We start from the raw sequence: 20,116 nt of genomic DNA, 5'->3' as shown, positions 1-20,116 counted from the left end.
TGATATACTGAATGCAACAGCATGCTTTGTGTGTGCACGTGTGCGTGTGTGTGTGTTTGTGTCCCAGCAGGGATAACAGCTAGCTTGGTCTATTTCGGGGCTTCAGAGTGTGACTCATCACTGCCGTTATGTGGGCGATGCTTTCCCGGTGGGCTGGTAATCATGCAGCCAAACACCAGTGCACATACAGACATACAAACACCAGCTCACAGTCACTCTGGTGGAAAGAGGAAAACTCAAGTGCATACGTGCAAATGCAGACACGCGTGTCACATGCCCATAGTCTGCAGATCACAACATCAATATAACCAGCTATTGCTTAAAACCAAATAAGAAATCCACAGTTAATTTAACCCTAATTTGGATACGATGAGGCCTTTTGTGATTAAGAGGTGTATTTGTCTATTTCACTCAGTACCACTGAATTGACAGCAGGGCTTGAGCAGATTTCAACAGAGTGCAGGAAAACCCACAAATACAAAGGTTGCATCAGTTGTCTTTTTGAAGAGGCACGATGAAACTGTGTTTTTTGACTCCGGTGTCTTCCTCTCATTGCATGTGCATGATGATGATGACAATGCTGGCGTTTGAAGTCATCCACGAGGACGAGTGAAAACTGCAGATTTCATGAAAGATGAATAGTATCAAGCGCGGGTAGAGGAAATATCAGAAAACGTTATCTGGATCGTCTTTCAAGCATTTCCTCTCCATCCTGTCCATCTCCTCCTTTCTAGACATCACATAGTCCACTATTCTGAGGCTACACTGCTGTTCTCTAGCGCCCTTTATCACTTTTCTTGCTTTCATCTGTTCTCTCCCTCTATTTTTCATTCCCTTCCTGCTGATTAGGAAGGCAGAGTCTGTGGTTGGCTCGAAGCTTGTCACCCTAGAGGAGGTGGTGGAGGACAGGATGCTGGCAAAACTGCTGGCAATCATGGACAATCCGTCTCACCCCCTCCACAAAACACTGGACAAGCTAAGGAGCAGCTTCAGCCACAGACTCATTCAACCCCGCTGCTCTAAGGAACGATACAGGAAGTCGTTCCTCCCAACCGCAATAAGACTGTACAACGCATCTACCTCTGTCAGAGCCACCATCACAGAACTGACCTAAATATACCTGTCTCAATTCATCACTTTATACAATAATATTGTCTTTTGCACACTCCGTTTACATATTCTTACACTCATAGTATATTATATTATCTATTATTATACCCGTACTATATATCATATATTATATCATACTCTTTATACTCTTTATATATTCTTTGTATAGATAAGTCTATATTCACATATTTATACATGTGTACATGTTGTTGTTATTATTATTATATTTTACTATTATTATTATTATATATACTGTTGCTGCTATTATTGCTATATACTGCTATTATTATATTGGTATAATTACCTTCATATATAAATATATATTATATACTATATATACTGTACTATTTTTATATACTGTCTAACAACAACATTATTAACAACATTATCATTATCATATTATCATATCATCAGTACTTACCATCATATGCCACTGCACCTTATCTACCCATTTATCTTGTGTTTCTGTTTTTATTGTTTCTACCGCAATATTTTATATTTTATTTTATTTTATTGTATTGTATTGTATTTTATTGTATTCAAATGTACCGGCTGCTATGACGACTTAATTTCCCTTCGGGGATGAATAAAGTAATCTATCTATCTATCTATCTATCTATCAATCTATCTATGCAATATCTGTTTATCTCACCACTTATATTTCTGTTCATGTCTGTGGCTGGTTGGCACCATTGGAAAAATGTTATCGCTGTCATCTCATTATAATGTTATTTATGTGTGGTTGACTGAGCAGCTCATGGCTAATTTTATAAGTGTTTGACCAAAAAACAAGTTACAGACAGAGCTACAAAGTTGGATAAAATGACAGGCCAAGATTGCAAACGCAAGAAGGGGAAATGAAACAATTAACTTCTCTTCTTCCTCCCTCAAATGTGACCAACTGCATGTGGCCATAGGAAAAAAGCCACACCCAAACACACCCCTGGACATTCATACAAACGCATATGAAGCAAGTACTCACAGGGTCTCGCAGGAGGTCCTCTGTGTCCCGTAAAGCTGCCTTGGGCTTCACCGGCATGTCATCGCTACATTCATTGTCAGAGGCGGGTGGCGACTCCGCCAAGTCCGGAAATTCGTCTCTCGTCCTGGGGCCTCTGAAGCGGATCTTGTCCAGGCGCTTTAGCATGGTCAACACCGCGCACCTGGGCTTTACCTTAACATGGCGGATGGCAACCCTGCAGGGACAAAAAACACAGTTTGTTTCTAACTTCTTTTGCCAGAGAACTGCAGAAAGCATTTTCGTTACCCACTGCCTTTTATTAAAATCAAATAATTGCTATGAATTTTTACCCTTGTAATCTCTTCTCAGTTTATCTATTCTTTTAATTCTCTATTTTTTCTTTTTAATTTTTTAATACATTTTGTCTTGATGCCTTGGGTAAAGCCGAGGCATCAAGGTGTGAATTGCCTTGGTGAAATGTGTAACACAAAAAACACGCCTTGCATCCAACCTCGAAACTTTTACAAGCGTCGGTGCTCTAACCTAGTTTTTGCTTGTGATTTGCTCTTCCCTCCAGCCTACACAGGAAGATGGAACCAGTAACCACGTTAGACCCATGATAACCACATCCTTTCACTCCGCCATCCTTTCAAACAGCAGATCTGCACATCTCACTTATTGATTCGATTTTCACAGCAGGACCAGTGGCAGTGCTGGTCACATGTTGTGAAAAGGTTAGTGGTTGTTTTATTTTGTATTTTGTATTTAAGGCCAAGATGTAATGATGACATATCAGGAATGCTGTTGTGTCATCACACATAGAGCCACACAACTCAGACTACTGCAGCATTTCTTCCGCATTCAGCATCACGTATATATTATCATAACCTATATTTATACATACATTCCTTATGAATACATCCTTCATTTAGTTCCCATCTAGTAATTGTTGACTTTACAAGCCTCCACCTGCATTAAGGTCACTCTTTGAACAAAAAGTGCTGCTGAGTGAACAAAACAGTGAGCTTGGCCAGTAGTACTGCTCCTCTATGGGGTCCATCCTGATCCTGATTCCTGATTCAATGCAGTATGTCAAAAACTCTCTCACAATGATCCATCACGCTTTCCAGCAGCTGACCAGCGAGCCTCAGCACATCCAGTAAACATGACTGCGTTGTTTTGGACTGCTGGGGTTTGTCATTTGGGAAGAGATTAAGTGTAGTTGTTCTAGTTGTAATCCTTAGAGATTACCTAATCTGTTTGACTGGATGACAAACTGTCAGGCTGCCAGGAAAGTTGTCTGACCGATAAACTGTCTGACTGCTTTTTCGGAATGACTGATTGAATGACTGCTAGTCTATGTTGCTGTCTCAGTCGGTTTCAAGAAACTGTTGTTTAGCAAGATAGCCGTCTAACTGCCAACACCCACAGGCTTAGTTTTCTCAATGGCTAAGCACACGTTTAGGTTTTTTTTGGCCTGACTAAAGTAATGAAAGTAAAGTCACCCACTCACTTTCTTTTTGTGTAATGTGGGGGAAATGCACGTCACCACCGTCAATTCTAATAAATATAATAATGATTTACCACATTGGGTAACTCAGCAATTTCTTTGAGCAAAGACCCCAAGCATTTAATGGTTCTAGCTTCTCAAATGGGAAAATGTAAAATGTTTAGATCCATAAATTGGATATAGTTTTTTGACTGTGTCACACCAAACAAGATGTGCAAATACACTACCTTTGGCTAAATGAAATTATAACAAGCATTTATAAAATGTCATTTCACAGACACAGGGACTTCCGTTTGATCTTGCCATGACCTACTCCTGACATCTGGACCAGAGGCCTTGAGATCAATGAACATCCTCAGAGGAAAAAGCAAGAGATGGCAGGAGTTTAGGATTTACGAGTCGTGGGCGGTGTGGCCTAGTGGTTAGAGTGGTGGTTCTCCAACAAGAAGGTTGCTGGTTCAAACCCCACTCTCTCCCATCTGCATGCCGAAGTGTCCTTGGCAAGATACTGAACCCCTAAATGGCCCCTCATGAATGTTGAGTGTACTTATTGTAAGTCGCTTTGGACAAAATGACATGTAATGTAATGTGATACTAGGTGATCCAAATTCGGATCAGAGCTTTACTAAAGTAAAGCTGAATGCTGAATCACCTGGTAACACGGCCCATTACTACTGTAACACCCCCCCAACGCTTCTCAACTCAGATCTACATTGAATTGACAAAAGAGACAATGATTAAAGGATGATTCAATAATGAAAACAACTATTATATGGAGACAGCACAGATGCTCTTTACATCTTGTATTAATCTGGGTGGTCCAGTGGGATAATGACCCTAAAGAAACATCACAAATGGATTTGGAAAGTCTTCACTAAGAGAAAATTAAGGTCTTGTGATGGCCTTCACAAAGTTCTTTCCTCGGTCCATACTGTTTGGTTAAACGCTACCAATTCTGTAGTTTGCCAGATTATTGATGAATATCAAATAAAATTTGCAAATATAAAGAAAACATATAAGGGAATGATTTTAGTTAAAACAAAGCCAATTTCCCAATAACTGATAAAGGAAAATCACAGCTACGAAAATTATTAAAATGCCAAAACATGTCAGTTATAATTTGCTATTGCACTTTGATAAAATAAATTACTCTAGCATGTTAATTATGTACCCACACAATAAATGACAAACATTTTAAGGGGAACCATGCACAGACTAATAATTTACTTGCTTATTTCAATAGCATTGTTGGTAACCTTATTAACTGGGCAGAACTTGACAAACTCAATTTGTCTACAGACGGTTTGTCAATTCCAATTTCCTCGCATCTCTAGTCTCCACATATTCTCACTGAAAGGCACTAAACTGGATTCTCAGACAAGAAGACAAAACAGGCACTCAGGCAACAATAGGTTGAGATATTAGATTTTCACACAGGAACAACCACCCAACATCATGGGCTCAGCTAGGTGGAAATTGCAGAGCTGACTGGTGGGTTGATATTTCCTCCCAGAGGGGGGGGGAGTGGAAACATGGTGAGTGGCAGGTTAATAAACACTTAGGGGGCCACCCCCCAACGTCAGGCCACCTGCAACTGTGAAATGTGTTCTCACAATAACCACCAACATCCAGTTACAGCCTGCTGCAGGCAACAGCTCAGTCAGTCACTTGTAAACCCAAACTACCTATAGTAACTTACTACGCAATCTACCAATAACACAGCATCAGATGTACGTACGCTAGTTCAAAAACAACTCAGTGTTATATTGAAAATCTGTTAACCTGCAGTAAGGGCTAATATCATTACACCATTTCTTATTCATTTCCTTTTAAAAGATTTCCTTCTCCAGATCTGGTGCAGCCACATTTTGTTCAGAAATGAAAGTGGGGGAGGAGAAAGAGGTTCCAGCTCAAGGTCTGATCACTGTGAATGTGACTCTGGGGAACACACACACACACAACCATTGTGAGTCATTTGCTTGGCTGAGTACAAGCACAAAGACGCCTCCATCCACCTTTTACCTAATCGTAAGTCACTGCTTACACCGGCTGGGGGAGAGGCTCACACTGCACTTATAAATTATAACAATAAATGGAAAGATACTCACACAAACACGTGGATATATGACACGAAATAATATTGAAGCAACACATCAAGGCTGAGAGAGGTTGTTCATAACAGCATACATTAGTCAAGGGTGAGTAGCTTTACAAGCCCCTACACAAGCGAATATACTGTGTGTGCGTGTGTGAGTAAATCTTCTGCTAATGACCTGTGGTATCTGGAGGTTACTCTTGGTCAAACAGGTCACACTCATAGAAACAGCCAATCACAATCATACATGGATCTCAGGGTGAGAGAGAGAGAGAGAGAGAGAGAGAGAGAGAGAGAGAGAGAGAGAGAGAGAGAGAGAGAGAGAGATCCATGCCTTTTGCCCTACATCTGTGTTTTTCAGTTTTAATACAAAATCACAGGAGAGGTCTCATGTAGGGGTGTGGCAAATCTTAAACCAGGACTGAAAACACAATAAACACCCACAGTGGTGCAGCACAACACCATTAGAGGAACCCACAATAATATCACAATTACCTTGTCCTATGGGGAAGTGTGTATGTTTATTGTCTACATTTGTTTCTACTGGACCAACTGATGGATCGGGAAAACAATCAGCATTTCCTATGATTAATATTTAATGAAAAACTACCATTAAAAGAAACATTAAAATCTCCACTGTTTGGGGAATCATTTAAAGATACAAGAAGTAAATTAAGATATGATAGAATAAGTTATGGTAAGGGTAAGCAGAGATTTTCTAAAAGTATTTACTTACATTAATTCAGTCATTACCTCTATATTTTGTTTTCATGGATAGTTACAGTGCCTGTCATTGCTGAGCTGAGTTCAAACAGCCTTCACAGGAAACAATGCATTCATGTAATCCAGCATGATTTTATCTCAGGTCACTCACACTGTATCACAGCTGTGTAACATCCTACACTTTTGCATTACATTTACTTTCAGCTGTCAAAAACATGGGAGTACTTTTGTGTAGAGGCTGTGGCAAACACAATGTACCAATTGTCCCTGTTGTTAGCACAAACAGCAAACATTCATCTAAACTGTGTGTAACACACAATACAGTCACATGTTGCCAAGTCAACCAGGACTGAAATATTAAGCATTACAACATAAGAGGAACATTAATCTGTTGAACTGAGTTAAAGTGTGTGATCATAACATCGCACTGCATACTCTGTCAGCAGATTTACGCAAAGAATACACAACAAACTTTCACAAAACTTGGTGGACAGATAAGGCATAGGTCAAGAAATAACCCATTCAATTTAGAACAGACAAGGGAGGGTCCATGATTGTTTTATAATTTTGTTATCACTTTCTTTAACATTGTGACTTTTATTTGTATTCATTTATTGGGCTTAAAAGAATTAATCAGGACTAATATCTATGAGTTGGTGAGAAACCAAAAACTAAATAAAACAAAAAAAAAAAATCGGACTTTGTCCTAAGCCGATGTGGTTTCATAACGTGGTAGGGTACAGTCCAGTAGCAATCAATACTTTTAGAACTATGTCCCAACATGATTCATTTGATGCTGAATTTAAGCAGACTTTTGGTCTTGGCAGAGATATTTGCTCAACTTAGTAAGAGACCTTTTAGATCTTTTGATCTCAGTATCAATTTGTTTGATTTATTATGTGCTTAAACAAAAAACAAAAAGAGACTTATGCCACTCCGTGCCACAGGAAATGTAATTAAACAAAGTTTCGATCCAGACTGGGGTATATCAGGTCCATAGACTGTAGATAAAAAGGTCTGGTCCTTTCCTACCTTGATTTATTATTTGGACCAAATGGTTGTCTAGCGAACCTACATGTCCTCAGCTACGCCAACACACTAAGACTTGAATATCTATCTAGGAGCATTGCTATCTCTCCATCACCTCTGAGTATGGTGGCATGACATAGTCACATGACCTGGGAGTGGATGCATTCAAACAGGCACATACTGTTGAATACAACAGAGGCTGGAGCACTCTCACAAGAAGGCCTCTTTCTGTAAAAGTGCATTTTCTGGGACATTAGGCAGTCAGGTTCCATTTCACAATGACAGAGAGATTGACAATAACTACTGGTTAGGTGGAAATGCTTCAGTGTAGCGTTTCCGCTTGAGGTAGCTGATGCCAAGCTTGTTTCCTTTTACAGGTGCTCTCAGGAAAATATGCTGCCTAAAAACTACATCCTCATCATCAGCTATGGTGCTTAATTTCTGCAGAAACTAGGCTCAGGTTAGGAAGAGACTCACCGGTGGAGCTTATCTCACCTTGAATCTTCCAAGGCACTCACCAACATGTTCCAATGAACAGCTGCAACCTTCCCTCAGTTAATTTTAACGCAATCAAAATAAAGTGACAGTTGACAGAGGGTCAAGAACAATGCCTGGTGCCAGAACAAAAAGATAAAAAATAAAATTGAAAGAGTATCAGTAATTATTGTTTCACTTCTCCTACAAAACTGCCCAAATTCTGACAAATACAAATCAGCCCAAATAATCCAAGTACTTATTAAGCTGGAGCATAATCCTAAACTTGACGCACATTGTTCCTGTTAATGTTTTCATCATGCCACTTCTTGTTTATTTGATGTCAGCCCTGGGGACGAAGCAGGAGGAAGGGAAGAGAGTGCAGATTTGATGGCCATTAATTAGACCCATTACACTCTGTTTGTAGTCGGAGGCTAAACAACAGAAGAGAAACATGTGCGAGTGGAGTCAGTCAACAAATTTGGAGAAAAGAGAAATAAAGAAAGGGTAGAAACTGGAAGAATGTGCTGGCTTTTATCTAGCCCACTAATGCAACCCTCTGGGCAGCGTGTTGAGTGAACCAAAATAAAAGTCTGTTTTGGTATTGTTTTTGCCAAAGCCATCATCATGCTTGTGTTTTTGTCAGTGTAGCTTTTAAACGCTACTCGTCAGATTGTGTTTTTCATATCATATATACATGTGAATTATCTGTATTGGCACTCAAACTGTAAAAACTACATTTTAAAGTCTGCTGAAGCCAGAGTAGGGGTAGATCAAGCAAGAGGCAGGCCATGACGTATAAACTCAAAGCACTTTGGGGTTTACCTTTCACTGGCATCAGCCTTTATCGCCAAAAGCTATCAAATCTCGTCTTTCCAAGTTGACGTCTATGTTGGATTCTTTTACCGGTATGACACCTCCTTTCATCCTGAGATATTTGTATTATTTTATGTCATCTGTTGCATGTTAGAAACGTTAACAACATGCCCATGTTTGTTGTGAGGTGCAACCCCCTTGAAAATTTGCTTTCTCATTTGCACAAAATTTCTGGAGAATGTTTGCACCTTTAACCTTTGGGGCAACAGCCAATAATTTGGGGCCTCCGGTGTAGACGGCATATATCACGGTCTAAGTCTTCTGTTTGTCCTACGCTGTTTGCACTAGTTTATTTTAACACGTTTCTCCACACAAACTAGAAGGGGAAACCAGACTGCTCTGATTGTGCATATTCACATGCACAATCTTGTTCTTTACGTTAAGTAGAAAAACAGAACAAATGTAGTGGAGATAGCATGAAAATACATGGTTGCGGACGTCCTGTAACTCTGCCAGTCGTGCAGCATCCACCCCAACCCCGCTGCTATCACACCACCATGCAGTTACATAAACAAGGATATCCACAATCAATTCTCTCGCAAAAACTGGTCAATCTGCCCAGTCTCTCAATTTGGACATCAGTGACTCTGGGCCAAAGTGTGATCAAATTTGACCTGTGTGAGGTGAACACAGCTGCCTCAGCTCAGGGACAACAACAAAAAACTGAAACCCAGTGTCCCCAGTTGAACAGAGAATCTTAATGGGGGCTGAGAACATGTAAAACTATCAAGTCTCAGAGCTTCCCCCTGTCCCTGAACCCACCACGGCAGCACTTTCAGGTACATTAAGTAACTTTGACCAAACATAAGACAATAAATCAATCTGTAGAACACAGATTGAGTTTCAAGTTCATTTTCTATGAACTTGAATGATACGCTGACACAATGGCTGCATGAGAATGTATTTAAAAACATGAAACACAAAACTAGCTCAACTGTATCATTATTCAAGACAAGAGTTGTTGGTGTTTGGGTTAAAAAATACAGAATATAGAGCTTTTAAAAGACGTAATTAGAAAACACAAAAAGACTCCATCACACATTGGTTCAGTTTGATGTTAGCTGGGCCAAACCACAGTGTTGTTGTGTGAATATGTCCTTCACATCATTGCTTAATTCATAGTTCTCAGTTATATCTGAATTAGGCCTCGAGTGCATAGTTTAAAGATGGTGGGACATGTGTTTATGTCTGTAACAAGGAGACACAAGGAGACATGACCCTGAAAGCATCGTGGGACAAACGGATGACACAAAACAACAGCCTTCATTTTATCTTAAATTGATGGACATTGTCATAGTGTTTCAATGGGGACCAAATGGGAAACGTTCTTCTTACCCAGCACGTAAATCGTAGCAAAGTTTCATGAACACTGAGATACCCGCTGGTCTCCGTTTATCCTTCCGTACACCTGCTGCTCACCACCGCCGGATTAGCGCCTGTCTCACGGCGACGACCGCTCACCAGGTCGGTCCATCCCCGCGGTGCCCGCTCCACTGTGCCCGCTTAACGGAGCGTCGTCTCCCGCTTCGGCTCGAGCAGCGACACCGACACACAGAAAAGGAACAGAGAAATACCAGTTGCGTCCACCCTCTCTTCTTCTACTTCTTCTTCCCCCGAGATGAGCAGCGGGGTCCCCGCTATAACTCTCGCAGGTTGGTGCTTCTCGTGTTGACTCCCGAGGAGAAACGGGCAGAGGCCGAGGAGGGACACGAGCCGAGGCCGAGGAAGTTCCGTCAGAGCTCGGCGCCGAGTTCTTAAAGGGGCCGTAAGCCGCGGAGGAGGAGGAGGAGGAGGAAGAGGCCACAGACAGAGACAGCTAACACGGACAATTTCTCCTTTACCACCGCCCTGTGGCTGCCACCGTCATGTGGAGCGCAAGTAGAAATACAGGTGCATGAACAATGGCCTCATTATGATGTAGAGCAAAAAGATGAAGTATAAGATTACTGCGGTACCAGTACTGCAATCATATATTTGAAAATACTTCAATGCCCTGTTAGTCTCCTTTGTTATTAGTTTTAAATGCTGTTTCATTCATTTTTCTGTATAATTTAAATGTACTAGATCCTCTGTTTGTTTTCTTCTTAAAATCAATGATGGAAATAAGTAGCATTGATATGGTATTGCACATGAATTATAAAAGCAGTATCCTCATTCATGTAGTGGGAAGTTGTCAGAAATTGATGCTATGGTGAAATTGAGTATTAAGGTTTTATTTATAATGGTCTCAATGCTATTCCAACCCTATCTTCACACTTTCGGGAATGAAGGTTACCAACATTTTCAACCACTCTGCTGTATAAAAGCTGTTCATAGTTATGACACCTCCACTGTAGGAATCAATATCAGTTCCTTAAACCTGCAAGATTTTCTTCGTCTACATCCATTAATTATTTCCTGTGGAATAGCAAAAAACCTTCCATCAAGTTATGTGGTAATCTATCCAGTAGTTAAAGAAAGAGGTAATATGTGAATAAAGAATGGATGACTGTTGTTTAGTTTTTCGATTGGTTTGTTGTGTTTTACTTCCTTCTGGTTTTTTTTGTATATATGTTAAAATGCAACCTCTGTTGAGGTAAGCCCCGGCTCTTACAGGCCTCTAAATAACAGTAAATAACAGCTACTGCATTGTTTAAATTTCGCAATGAGATTATTTCTGTATAGAAAATCGATTTTTACTCCAGTGACCTCAAGAGCTTTGATCCAATCCAAACCATAGATAATTTATTTAAGTGGAACTAATCAGACAGATGTGGTATCTGAATTTGACCTCTTTCAAAACGAGACAATGGACTCAAGTACAGAAGAGATAAAGACCTGAGCATTCTATTTGCAAGTAAGGGGTTTTCCACGCAGCCCAAAAATAAATAGAGATTACACAAGTGTTTTGAAGTGCTGACCTTTGGATGGTTGCCATGTCAGTCTGTGGGATTCTTTGGTCATCTGAATCCAGTTATCCCACTTATTTCAGCAATCCTGGTGTTCAGTTAACGGATCCTTCTTACACTGTGAATGAGTCGAAGAGACAAAACAAGAGGAGCGGGTTTGAAGGGCCGAGGAGTGAATGTGATAGAACGTGAGCAACCTGAGGAGACTGACTCCTGACCCAGAGATGAGGGCGTAGATAACGAGGACGTAATCACAAGTATTTTCTACGACCGCTGTCAGACTAGAAATGAGGATCAGTGTCCTCGCTGAAGCTCGTTGGCCTGGTTGTCCGCCGGCTGCCACCTCCTCACAATATCACACGGTCAGCCTACGTAAGATCTCAGCATGTTAGCATGAAAGTGGATCAGACTTTAAGGTGCTGCCAGCTATTCCCACATGATGAGTTGCTTTCTGCATGTAAGACCTGAGACAGACAGAAAAAGTCATGGCTGTGTTTTTTAAGGTCTTACCGGTGCAGCTTCTGTTGACAGGTCCACGTCTATGTGGCTTCAGTCGCTTGTGGTGGTTTAGATTAGCTTAATATTTGTGTAGGCAAATGTCTGCAGCACTGAAAGAGCAGTTTCCATCTCCCATCCACCTTCTGTAGACCTTACATGACAGGGTACATTTAAAGCCCTAGATTATCTACATCCCATAGTCTTTTGCATCATTGATCTGATGATATGAAAATCACCCAGGAATTAAAGTGTGGGTGTGACTCCAGCTAACAATGTTTGCAGTCCTTTCCACACATTGGAATAATTAGCTATGATTCCACATTAAATTAGCTTTTAATGGAACCACTTGACTGAAGGACTGGGTGCTGGCAGGTCTGTGCCATCAAGTCTTTAAAGTACTCTTGAATTCCTGCACCACTTAAACAGTTTTGCTTTCCCTTTTCCCCCCCAAGTATCATTGAACTACACTCTGAGGTTCATTAGCTGTTATTAACATGTTCATGTTAGCGATGAAAAAAATAATAATTGTATCTATTGTGTGAATGTGGTTATTTGTTGTGATGAACTGAGAGAGGATTTCTACAGGAGAGTTTGTCAGCTGTAACAAGCTTCGTCTTTTAATTGTCTTTCAGCTTTTTGTTTTGGTTTGCTGTCATGGCTCTTCATGGTTTCAGCAAAAATGTCTCTAAAAACCACAGCGCCCCATCTATCCAGCACTGAACAGCAAAGTCAGCACCTAGCTGATGAACTGAGAGCATAGCATGCCCCATATTTCACTCAGATGGTGGAGACCAAAAATGGAGCTAAACCAAAGAAAAGTGAACAATGGACGTAGATTTGCAAGGTAACCAGAAACACATTAGCATAAACAGTCTACATAAATGTTTCCATCAAGATATCTTAATAGTGGGTGTTTGTTCATAGTTTGCATATTATAGTGTTACCTTAATCCACTGGGGCAGCACTGATACATCTATACAAATTCAGTTAAAATCACTGGGAACCAATGACTTCGTAGAATACCAATTTATCATGAAAATATTTATTCAAATATATGGAATAATCAGGAATCTAATCTATGTAACTTAATTCCACACATAATCATTTTGAATAAGTCAATCCACATGAATGTTGGCTCAGACATAACTTAAAAATGTTTTTATTTTCTATCTATATCTCAGTCAGTATACTTCAGCTGTTCATGTGATGTACGATCCTCAACAACTGTCATAAACTTGATCTGTTAATACTGTAAGGTCTTCAGAGATCGTGCAGTCAACAAGGACTCAAGCTTTTAGATGGGATTCCCCTAACAAACGCTTTACACACACACACACACACACACACACACACACACACACACACACACACACACACACACACACACACACACACACACACACACACACACACACACACACACACACACACACACACACACACACACACACACACACACACACACACACACACACACACACACACACACACACACACACACACACACACACACACTCTTCTGGTTTGTGATCCTCTTCTGATGTCTTCCAGTAAAAGTACTGATGTTAGATTTCCCCAAATCCTCCCTCTGCGCCAATTTAGTAACCCTGCAGTAAACCCCTTAATCCTAAACCGGCCATTTTCCACAGGGTTGCACAACCACTCGTCTTATGCAACTGAGTATCTAGATTCAATTGCAGAACTATTGGACAGAGAGGCAGGCGAGGGTGCTGTTGCAAATCAACATTTGAATTACATGATTGATTAAATTATAAGACATCATTTAACAACATGAAACACATTTTGATGAAAACATGAAATATACAAGAAATCAGGACATTATGGCTGATGATGCCCTATTGTTTTTGTGCCAGCATTTGGATTGATTGTATTTCTATATTTCTGAGGATCCTCCTTAGCCTGGGTGCCAGACGAACTTAGCCCTGCCCACAACATTTTCGGTCGGGAAGTTCGGTCTGGAGTTGCTGCACGGCGCGAGGCAGCCTTGTTTGAAACACGCCCCCCAATGGAGCGGACTCAGACTCACATTCTGACTAGAATTGTGAGTATGACAACGTCAAGTTGGATCCTCCTCTCATGACACCTTGTTTCAACTTGAACCTTTAAGCTTCATGGACCTTCTCCTACGTGGCATTAAAGCAACACTGTTACTTTTACTATATTTAATTCTATTGGACTCCTCCGGTGATTCAGTGGTTTCACCTCCGACTGTGAGGTCTCTCTCACTGAACTGAAATAACCCTAATGGAGGACCCAGCTGCAGCAATCTCTACTGGTGAGGAGCTGTAACTACAATGCATCATGTACAAAACATATCAATTAAAAAAATGTTCATATCGTTTTATAGAGCTCTGTGTAGCCAATCTCATGCACGAACGTAGAACATGACGTGGATAACATGACACAAACTGAGAGGATTTCGTTGGTTGTAATAGTTTGTTAGAATTGTCTTAAAAACTCATTTCACATTCCTTGGATAGACCTTAAGACAAGTTTACAGTCTGTTGTGATGTCAATTTTTTTTCCAAAACTGGCAGATAATGTCACATAATCAAATCCATTCATTCAGAAGTGTTTATGTGAATAAATGTGCAATCAGTGATAACTTACGGATCAGAAACTTAATAAGATGAGGTGGAGCTCGGACTGAAGGTTACATGCTGCAGCAGGTGAGCAGTTGATTGACAGTGATGAAGCTCAGGTGTAAGGAGTGATTGGTGGAGGAGGAGCTATGATCCTCCTCCACCAATCACAAGCTGTCTGACAAGGAAACATCAATAAAACTACGCTGAAGCCGATAGAATCAATGTACCATCGAACAATAAACACTGACAAGAAAAGACACCACAGGAGTTCCGTCACTGCAATATTCAAATCTTTATTTTATTTCAATTTGATTCAATTTACTAAGCTGGAAAAACATGATCTAATTCAGTCGATTGTGTCTTTTTTTTTAAGGTGTTAAACAACATGGCTCCTCTACCACTCCGTACCTATATAATCCCAAAAACAAGTATAGAGCGATAACTAGAGATGATTGTCTTACAGCTAGAAGATAAACAGACAGACTTTTTCTGTCAGAGCCACAGGATTGGAACGAATACCACAAATTAACTTTCCTTCTCTTGAAGAGCCTGATTTATTGAAAACCCAAACTGTGAACACTGAATAGGTATTCTAGTTATCTGTTGTCTTGCATGTGTTGCCTGCAGTTTGGCAGCTGCTTGTCAATATGTGTGTCATGTCACCAGGGCCTTATATTTATATTGTGTTGTCTTGCTATTTGCTAATTGTTTTCATGTACTGTTCCTTCTGTGTATTCTAACATCTGTTGCTCTTGCTTTTATGCACTGCAGGCTCTTTGTATTAGTCGGGTTTTTTTCTTTGGTTTTATAGCTGTTTTTGTGTTTTCGTTCTGCACTCCTATTGCCTGCCCAGGGACTACAGATGGAAATTTGCCTCTGTGGCTCACTCTGGCATATTTTCAGAAATGGTATTAATATGCACTGCACCTGTCAAATAAAGTAATAAAAGCCTGAAAGACACAGAGGGGGAAAATTAGCAAGAACAGTGACTCAGGGAAACACACACAGTCTGTGGTGGCAAAACAGATTTAAAGTCTCATAATCCCAACAGTGGGTCAATGATAAACAGTTAAACCCCCTTGAAGTTTGAGGAGAAGGTTATTACCTCCTCAAACATCACGAGGGTAACCATTTATCAGGAGGTTTACAAAGAGGTTGTATGATTTCCTCTGTGCTTGTTTGCTTGTCTGTTTGAAGTCTTATCTTGATGATTAAACATCTTTGTTGTGTTGTATGTAAATGTTTCTTCTTCTCAGGTCTCTCTTGAGAAAGACAGAAAATCTCAACTGCCTGATCAAAAAAGTTCACATTTAAAAGAAACTGCAAGTCTTCTGCAGTGATGAGTTTTATCACTTGTAAATTCATGTTTTGATTATAATGAGAAATAATTTGGGTTTTCGTCTTTTTTTCAAGTGACATGGCATCCCTTCGTCCTGTCTTTACACGTATTGACCAGTAGAGGGCACAATAGCATCAGTTGTGCTCTCTCGTCCTACCAGGGAACTGTTGAGCTCAGTTCACCCAGTGTTTCTGCACAGTGTAAATTATTCAGTCAGCCTGGCTGTGATGGAGCAGAGATAAAGAGGAGGGCAGAGGGTCAGTCTGATCTGAGCGTGTCACCACTGCCTCCTCCACTCCTCAGGTTTCAGTACGGTGAAACATAGACCACCCGATGGAGTCACGCCTGTTTGATTGAGTTAGCACTACTGTAATGGAAGTCGGTGTAATCTAATGTCATAGTGCAACAAACTGTAGACCTACAACAAACATGTTGCATCTCTGTGACGAGTAATCCTGCATTAATTTAACATGCCACCACGGTTTCCTCATTTTTACACCTTGTGCCACCGAAAGGGAATGGGTGGCGTCTGTCGCCATAACAACTACCTCTCCAATAGCCTTCTGAAACCTGACCCTCTCATCTAGCCTTTCACTCTGCCTGATTACAATAACTTACTTGGCAGTACCCAGTGGCAGCAGGTTGCATGTGTATGTGTCTTTGTGACGGACTGGGCATGGAGGCCATTTCCGGGCCCTGACATGACATCTAACCTTTAACCCCACACAAGAAAACTACTTTAACAGTGACGTGAGGACACTTTGATGATTTGTACTGAGAAATGTAGATAAGAAAAAAGAGGACGCATGCCCCTTATAATTCACATCTGTCTGAGGTAAAAAGAACATTTGTGGCCTTTGAACCCCCCCCCCCCCCCCCGGCTCTTTGATCTACCACCACCTTAAGTGCATTTGCTGCATATGGCTGAAGACACATTCCTGCAGACAAAAGTTAAAGCGAAGGGTTGCGCATAGTCGGCTTTACCTTTGAATGCCAGAGCCAAGAGTTCGGCTTTAAATCCAGTTGAGCTGTGGACAATAAATGTAAATAATGTGAAGGGGGGAAAAGACTCTGCAGTGAGTAATCAGTAAGATTCATGAAACGCAAGAGTTGGGTTTATTTTATAAATAAATAGCTTCTTTCACTTTTCATTGAATTTTATATTGTTGCATTTCAGAATATCAAAATGTTCAAGTATTTTCCTTAATTCGATTTAGCATAGCAGTTGTGAGTTAATCCCTCTCACTCTGTGTGTGTTTGTGTGTGTGTGTGTGTGTGTGTGTGCCAATATCAAAGTGAGGCAGCCTATCAGAAACACTCACTTTGTACCGACACACATTAGATTTACTCAGTTTTCTCAGACTGTCAGACTGCTCTCTCAATACATGACCTTGTATGGAAAACATCTACACCGCAAACACAGGCCTTCAGTTTGAACCTGTGTTATAAATCAATCTTCTTTGGTGGATTCTTTGTCTATTTAATCTTCTCTCCGTCCCTGCTACCAAAATAATTATTCTATTCTACTTTCAATTAATAATTAATATTAAAAGTTTTCAATGAATTATTTATGATTAAAAAAACAAGTCAGTGTGCGCAGTTAAAGTACATTGTTTGTCATCACTAGTTGGTTAAAATATTGGCAGTACCCAGTGGCAACTTTGTTAATGGGTTAGATTAGTAAACACAATCCATTATTTTCAAGAATTGGTAAAAATGAATCTGAGGGTTTGCCTCAATACATGAAGATTTACTGACCAATGTTGATCAGAATGGGATCTTCTCATAAAAAATATAAAAAAATAATAAAAGGTTGACGTTATGTATGAGTGGCTATGAAGGAGCGGAAACCTCTCTTTTTTACCACACTGATCTTCATTGGTTAGTGTACTGCTAACTTCGCTAAATGACTAAAACAGTTTTAAAAAGTCATCATGTCATCTTTAATTTTACAGTCACAATCATTTCTTTCTTTCCAGTGTCTGAAAACCATAAAAAATAAATATACATTATGTTACAAAACATTTCCAGTGTCTGGGATCAATAAAACAACGAGGACATTTATCGGCAGCCTCGACTGCGTGACGGCAAAACACTGAGGACGAACAGTCTGTGTGGTACTAAGGCGTTCACTGAGTGGTAAACCAGGCTTTAAGTGGCATTATACAAGCTGCAGGATACAGATGGTGCAAATTTCACTATGAATTTAGATTCAGACATATGGTAATAAAGGAACAATTTGTCTTTATGTTCAAGAGTTTACATGAATTATGGTTTTGCTTTGAAACCTTTTAGAAACATATTTCTGTCAAGTCTGAAAAAGAAAAAATTATCATTACATTATAACTTGATAGGTTTTAAGCTACAATATTAAAAATGTATGTTTTACAAGAAGTAATCACGTTATAACATGATATGTTTTGCGTTGTACATGTGTGGCAACAACATGCTTCCTGCTAAGTTCAAAGTGAAATGATCCAAACTTAAATCTGCATGTTGACTGTATATGAGGACTTTGGTAACCAGGAATATTTGTTGTATTGAAAAAGAGGCAGGACGGACACTGGAAAGAGAAGGTTTCAGGTTCGTAGTGCTCCAACTGAAAAACTCCATACACACTCAAGCACAACAGTGTTTTATCCGTTGTGTGTGTGTGTGTGTGTGTGTGTGTCTGTAGTGAGTTACATCACCTGGAACCCCACTCCGGGCTTATACAGTAAGAGTATGTAAGCCTGTGTGTGTTTGTGTGTGTGTGTGCGCCCTGGATTGAGGCCTGAAGGCACGCTGGTAATTGTTCTCAGTCGATTACACCAGCATATCAAGTGATTTTCTCAACGAGAAGGCATTCCTAGTGCAACACAGGCATAATGATTGTTTTTAGTTGTCGAAACTCATCCCTGCTGCAGCTGAAATACAAAATAGATCATTTTCTTTAACAATATCTACACATTAATTACACTCTAAATGCACTGGATGCCTTTCTTTGAGTTAAAAAAAGAGGAGAAGAAGAAAAGCACTTGGCGTGTGTCGGGAACAGCTTGGGCCGTGTTTACGTCCGCAGCCGCAGTACTGGCACGTATGGTTCATGCACAGTGATTATACGTCCGATTTTCTCCATGAGAAAAATGCAAAGTCCCAAAATATTGTCCAGCAAGTGTCATAATAACGATCCTTTTGGGGATTGCAATGCATTCTGGGGGCATTCTTCATCTTCTTCCCCTTTACTTTAGTGGTTTTGGCACACGTGGCTCCATTTCATCCTCTGTCCAACATGGTATTCCCTTTATTATTTCTCAAATCTTTTCGGTATCTCTGCTTCTCAGGCAGTCTTAAAGTCTGCAATTAATACTGCTCTCCAGAGAGAGGGAACACCAGAGGGATGGAAGGACGGATCAGGCAGAGGAGCTTTTTTCCCACTCATTTCACCCTTGTCTTCAGCACCCCCCCATCTTAATTTATTTTTTCATTCAACTCCCCTCCACTCTTGGCTCTCCTTCCCTGGTGGTTTGTCCCGCTGGCTCGCTTCTTTCCCAGGGGCGGGCCGGTCTGGGTTTATCCTGACAGGTCAGATTGAAGTCTCGTTACTGCCACTGTGAGCAGAAGAAGAAATGGAGGGAGGGAAAGAAGAGGGGAGAAAGGGTGGAGGATGAAACAACATAAATGAAAAGTTTGATTTGATGGTCTGTGTTGCTTTGCTGTAAAAGAATGTGATTTCTGCATTTATATGTCTGGTCCTGCCTCATGCATGCGCTACACGGATGCCGCCCCTCACCTGAATATTCAGGACATTTTACTGTTGTTGTACACGTGTCCGACTCGGACAATCTCCTGCTGCGTTTTCATTACATGATACGACTGAGAAAGTTCTAATAGTCCGGAAAAAATGTCGAAACACAATTTTCTGGAGTTCTGTCTGAAAACAGCTTTACAGACATGAGATGGGTATTCATTTTCTCAGCAAGAAGTGTTTAATAAGTTAAATAAGTTTTCAAAATGTTGAACTCTTA

The 20,116-nt window shown here is 40.4% G+C and overlaps 2 protein-coding genes across 3 annotated transcripts in view; both read right to left on the bottom strand.

Moving 5' to 3' along the window:
- The window catches only part of gramd4a (GRAM domain containing 4a), a 43,475-nt gene extending 32,943 nt beyond the window's left edge, over positions 1 to 10,532 (bottom strand). The window contains exons 1-2 of one of the 2 annotated variants that reach the window (XM_062383191.1): positions 10,114 to 10,532; positions 2,093 to 2,306 (exon numbers count right to left, since the gene is read on the bottom strand). In XM_062383191.1, the coding sequence (XP_062239175.1) occupies positions 2,093 to 2,306; positions 10,114 to 10,142 (243 nt within the window). In that variant the 5' untranslated portion in view covers positions 10,143 to 10,532. The remainder of the gene's footprint in view (positions 1 to 2,092; positions 2,307 to 10,113) is intronic. The other variant, XM_062383192.1, reaches the window with a different exon arrangement.
- A 7,496-nt stretch (positions 10,533 to 18,028) lies between these two features.
- Positions 18,029 to 20,116, bottom strand: part of celsr1a (cadherin EGF LAG seven-pass G-type receptor 1a) — an 82,964-nt gene continuing 80,876 nt past the window's right edge. Inside the window, exon 36 of the mRNA XM_062382991.1 lies at positions 18,029 to 19,699. Coding sequence (XP_062238975.1) covers positions 19,675 to 19,699 — 25 coding nt within the window. The 3' untranslated portion in view covers positions 18,029 to 19,674. The remainder of the gene's footprint in view (positions 19,700 to 20,116) is intronic.

This window comes from Platichthys flesus, chromosome 23 (assembly GCF_949316205.1).
Source record: "Platichthys flesus chromosome 23, fPlaFle2.1, whole genome shotgun sequence".
NCBI lineage: Eukaryota > Metazoa > Chordata > Actinopteri > Pleuronectiformes > Pleuronectidae > Platichthys > Platichthys flesus.
Note: the sequence above shows the minus strand (reverse complement) of the source record. Positions and strands in the feature narration are given on the sequence as shown.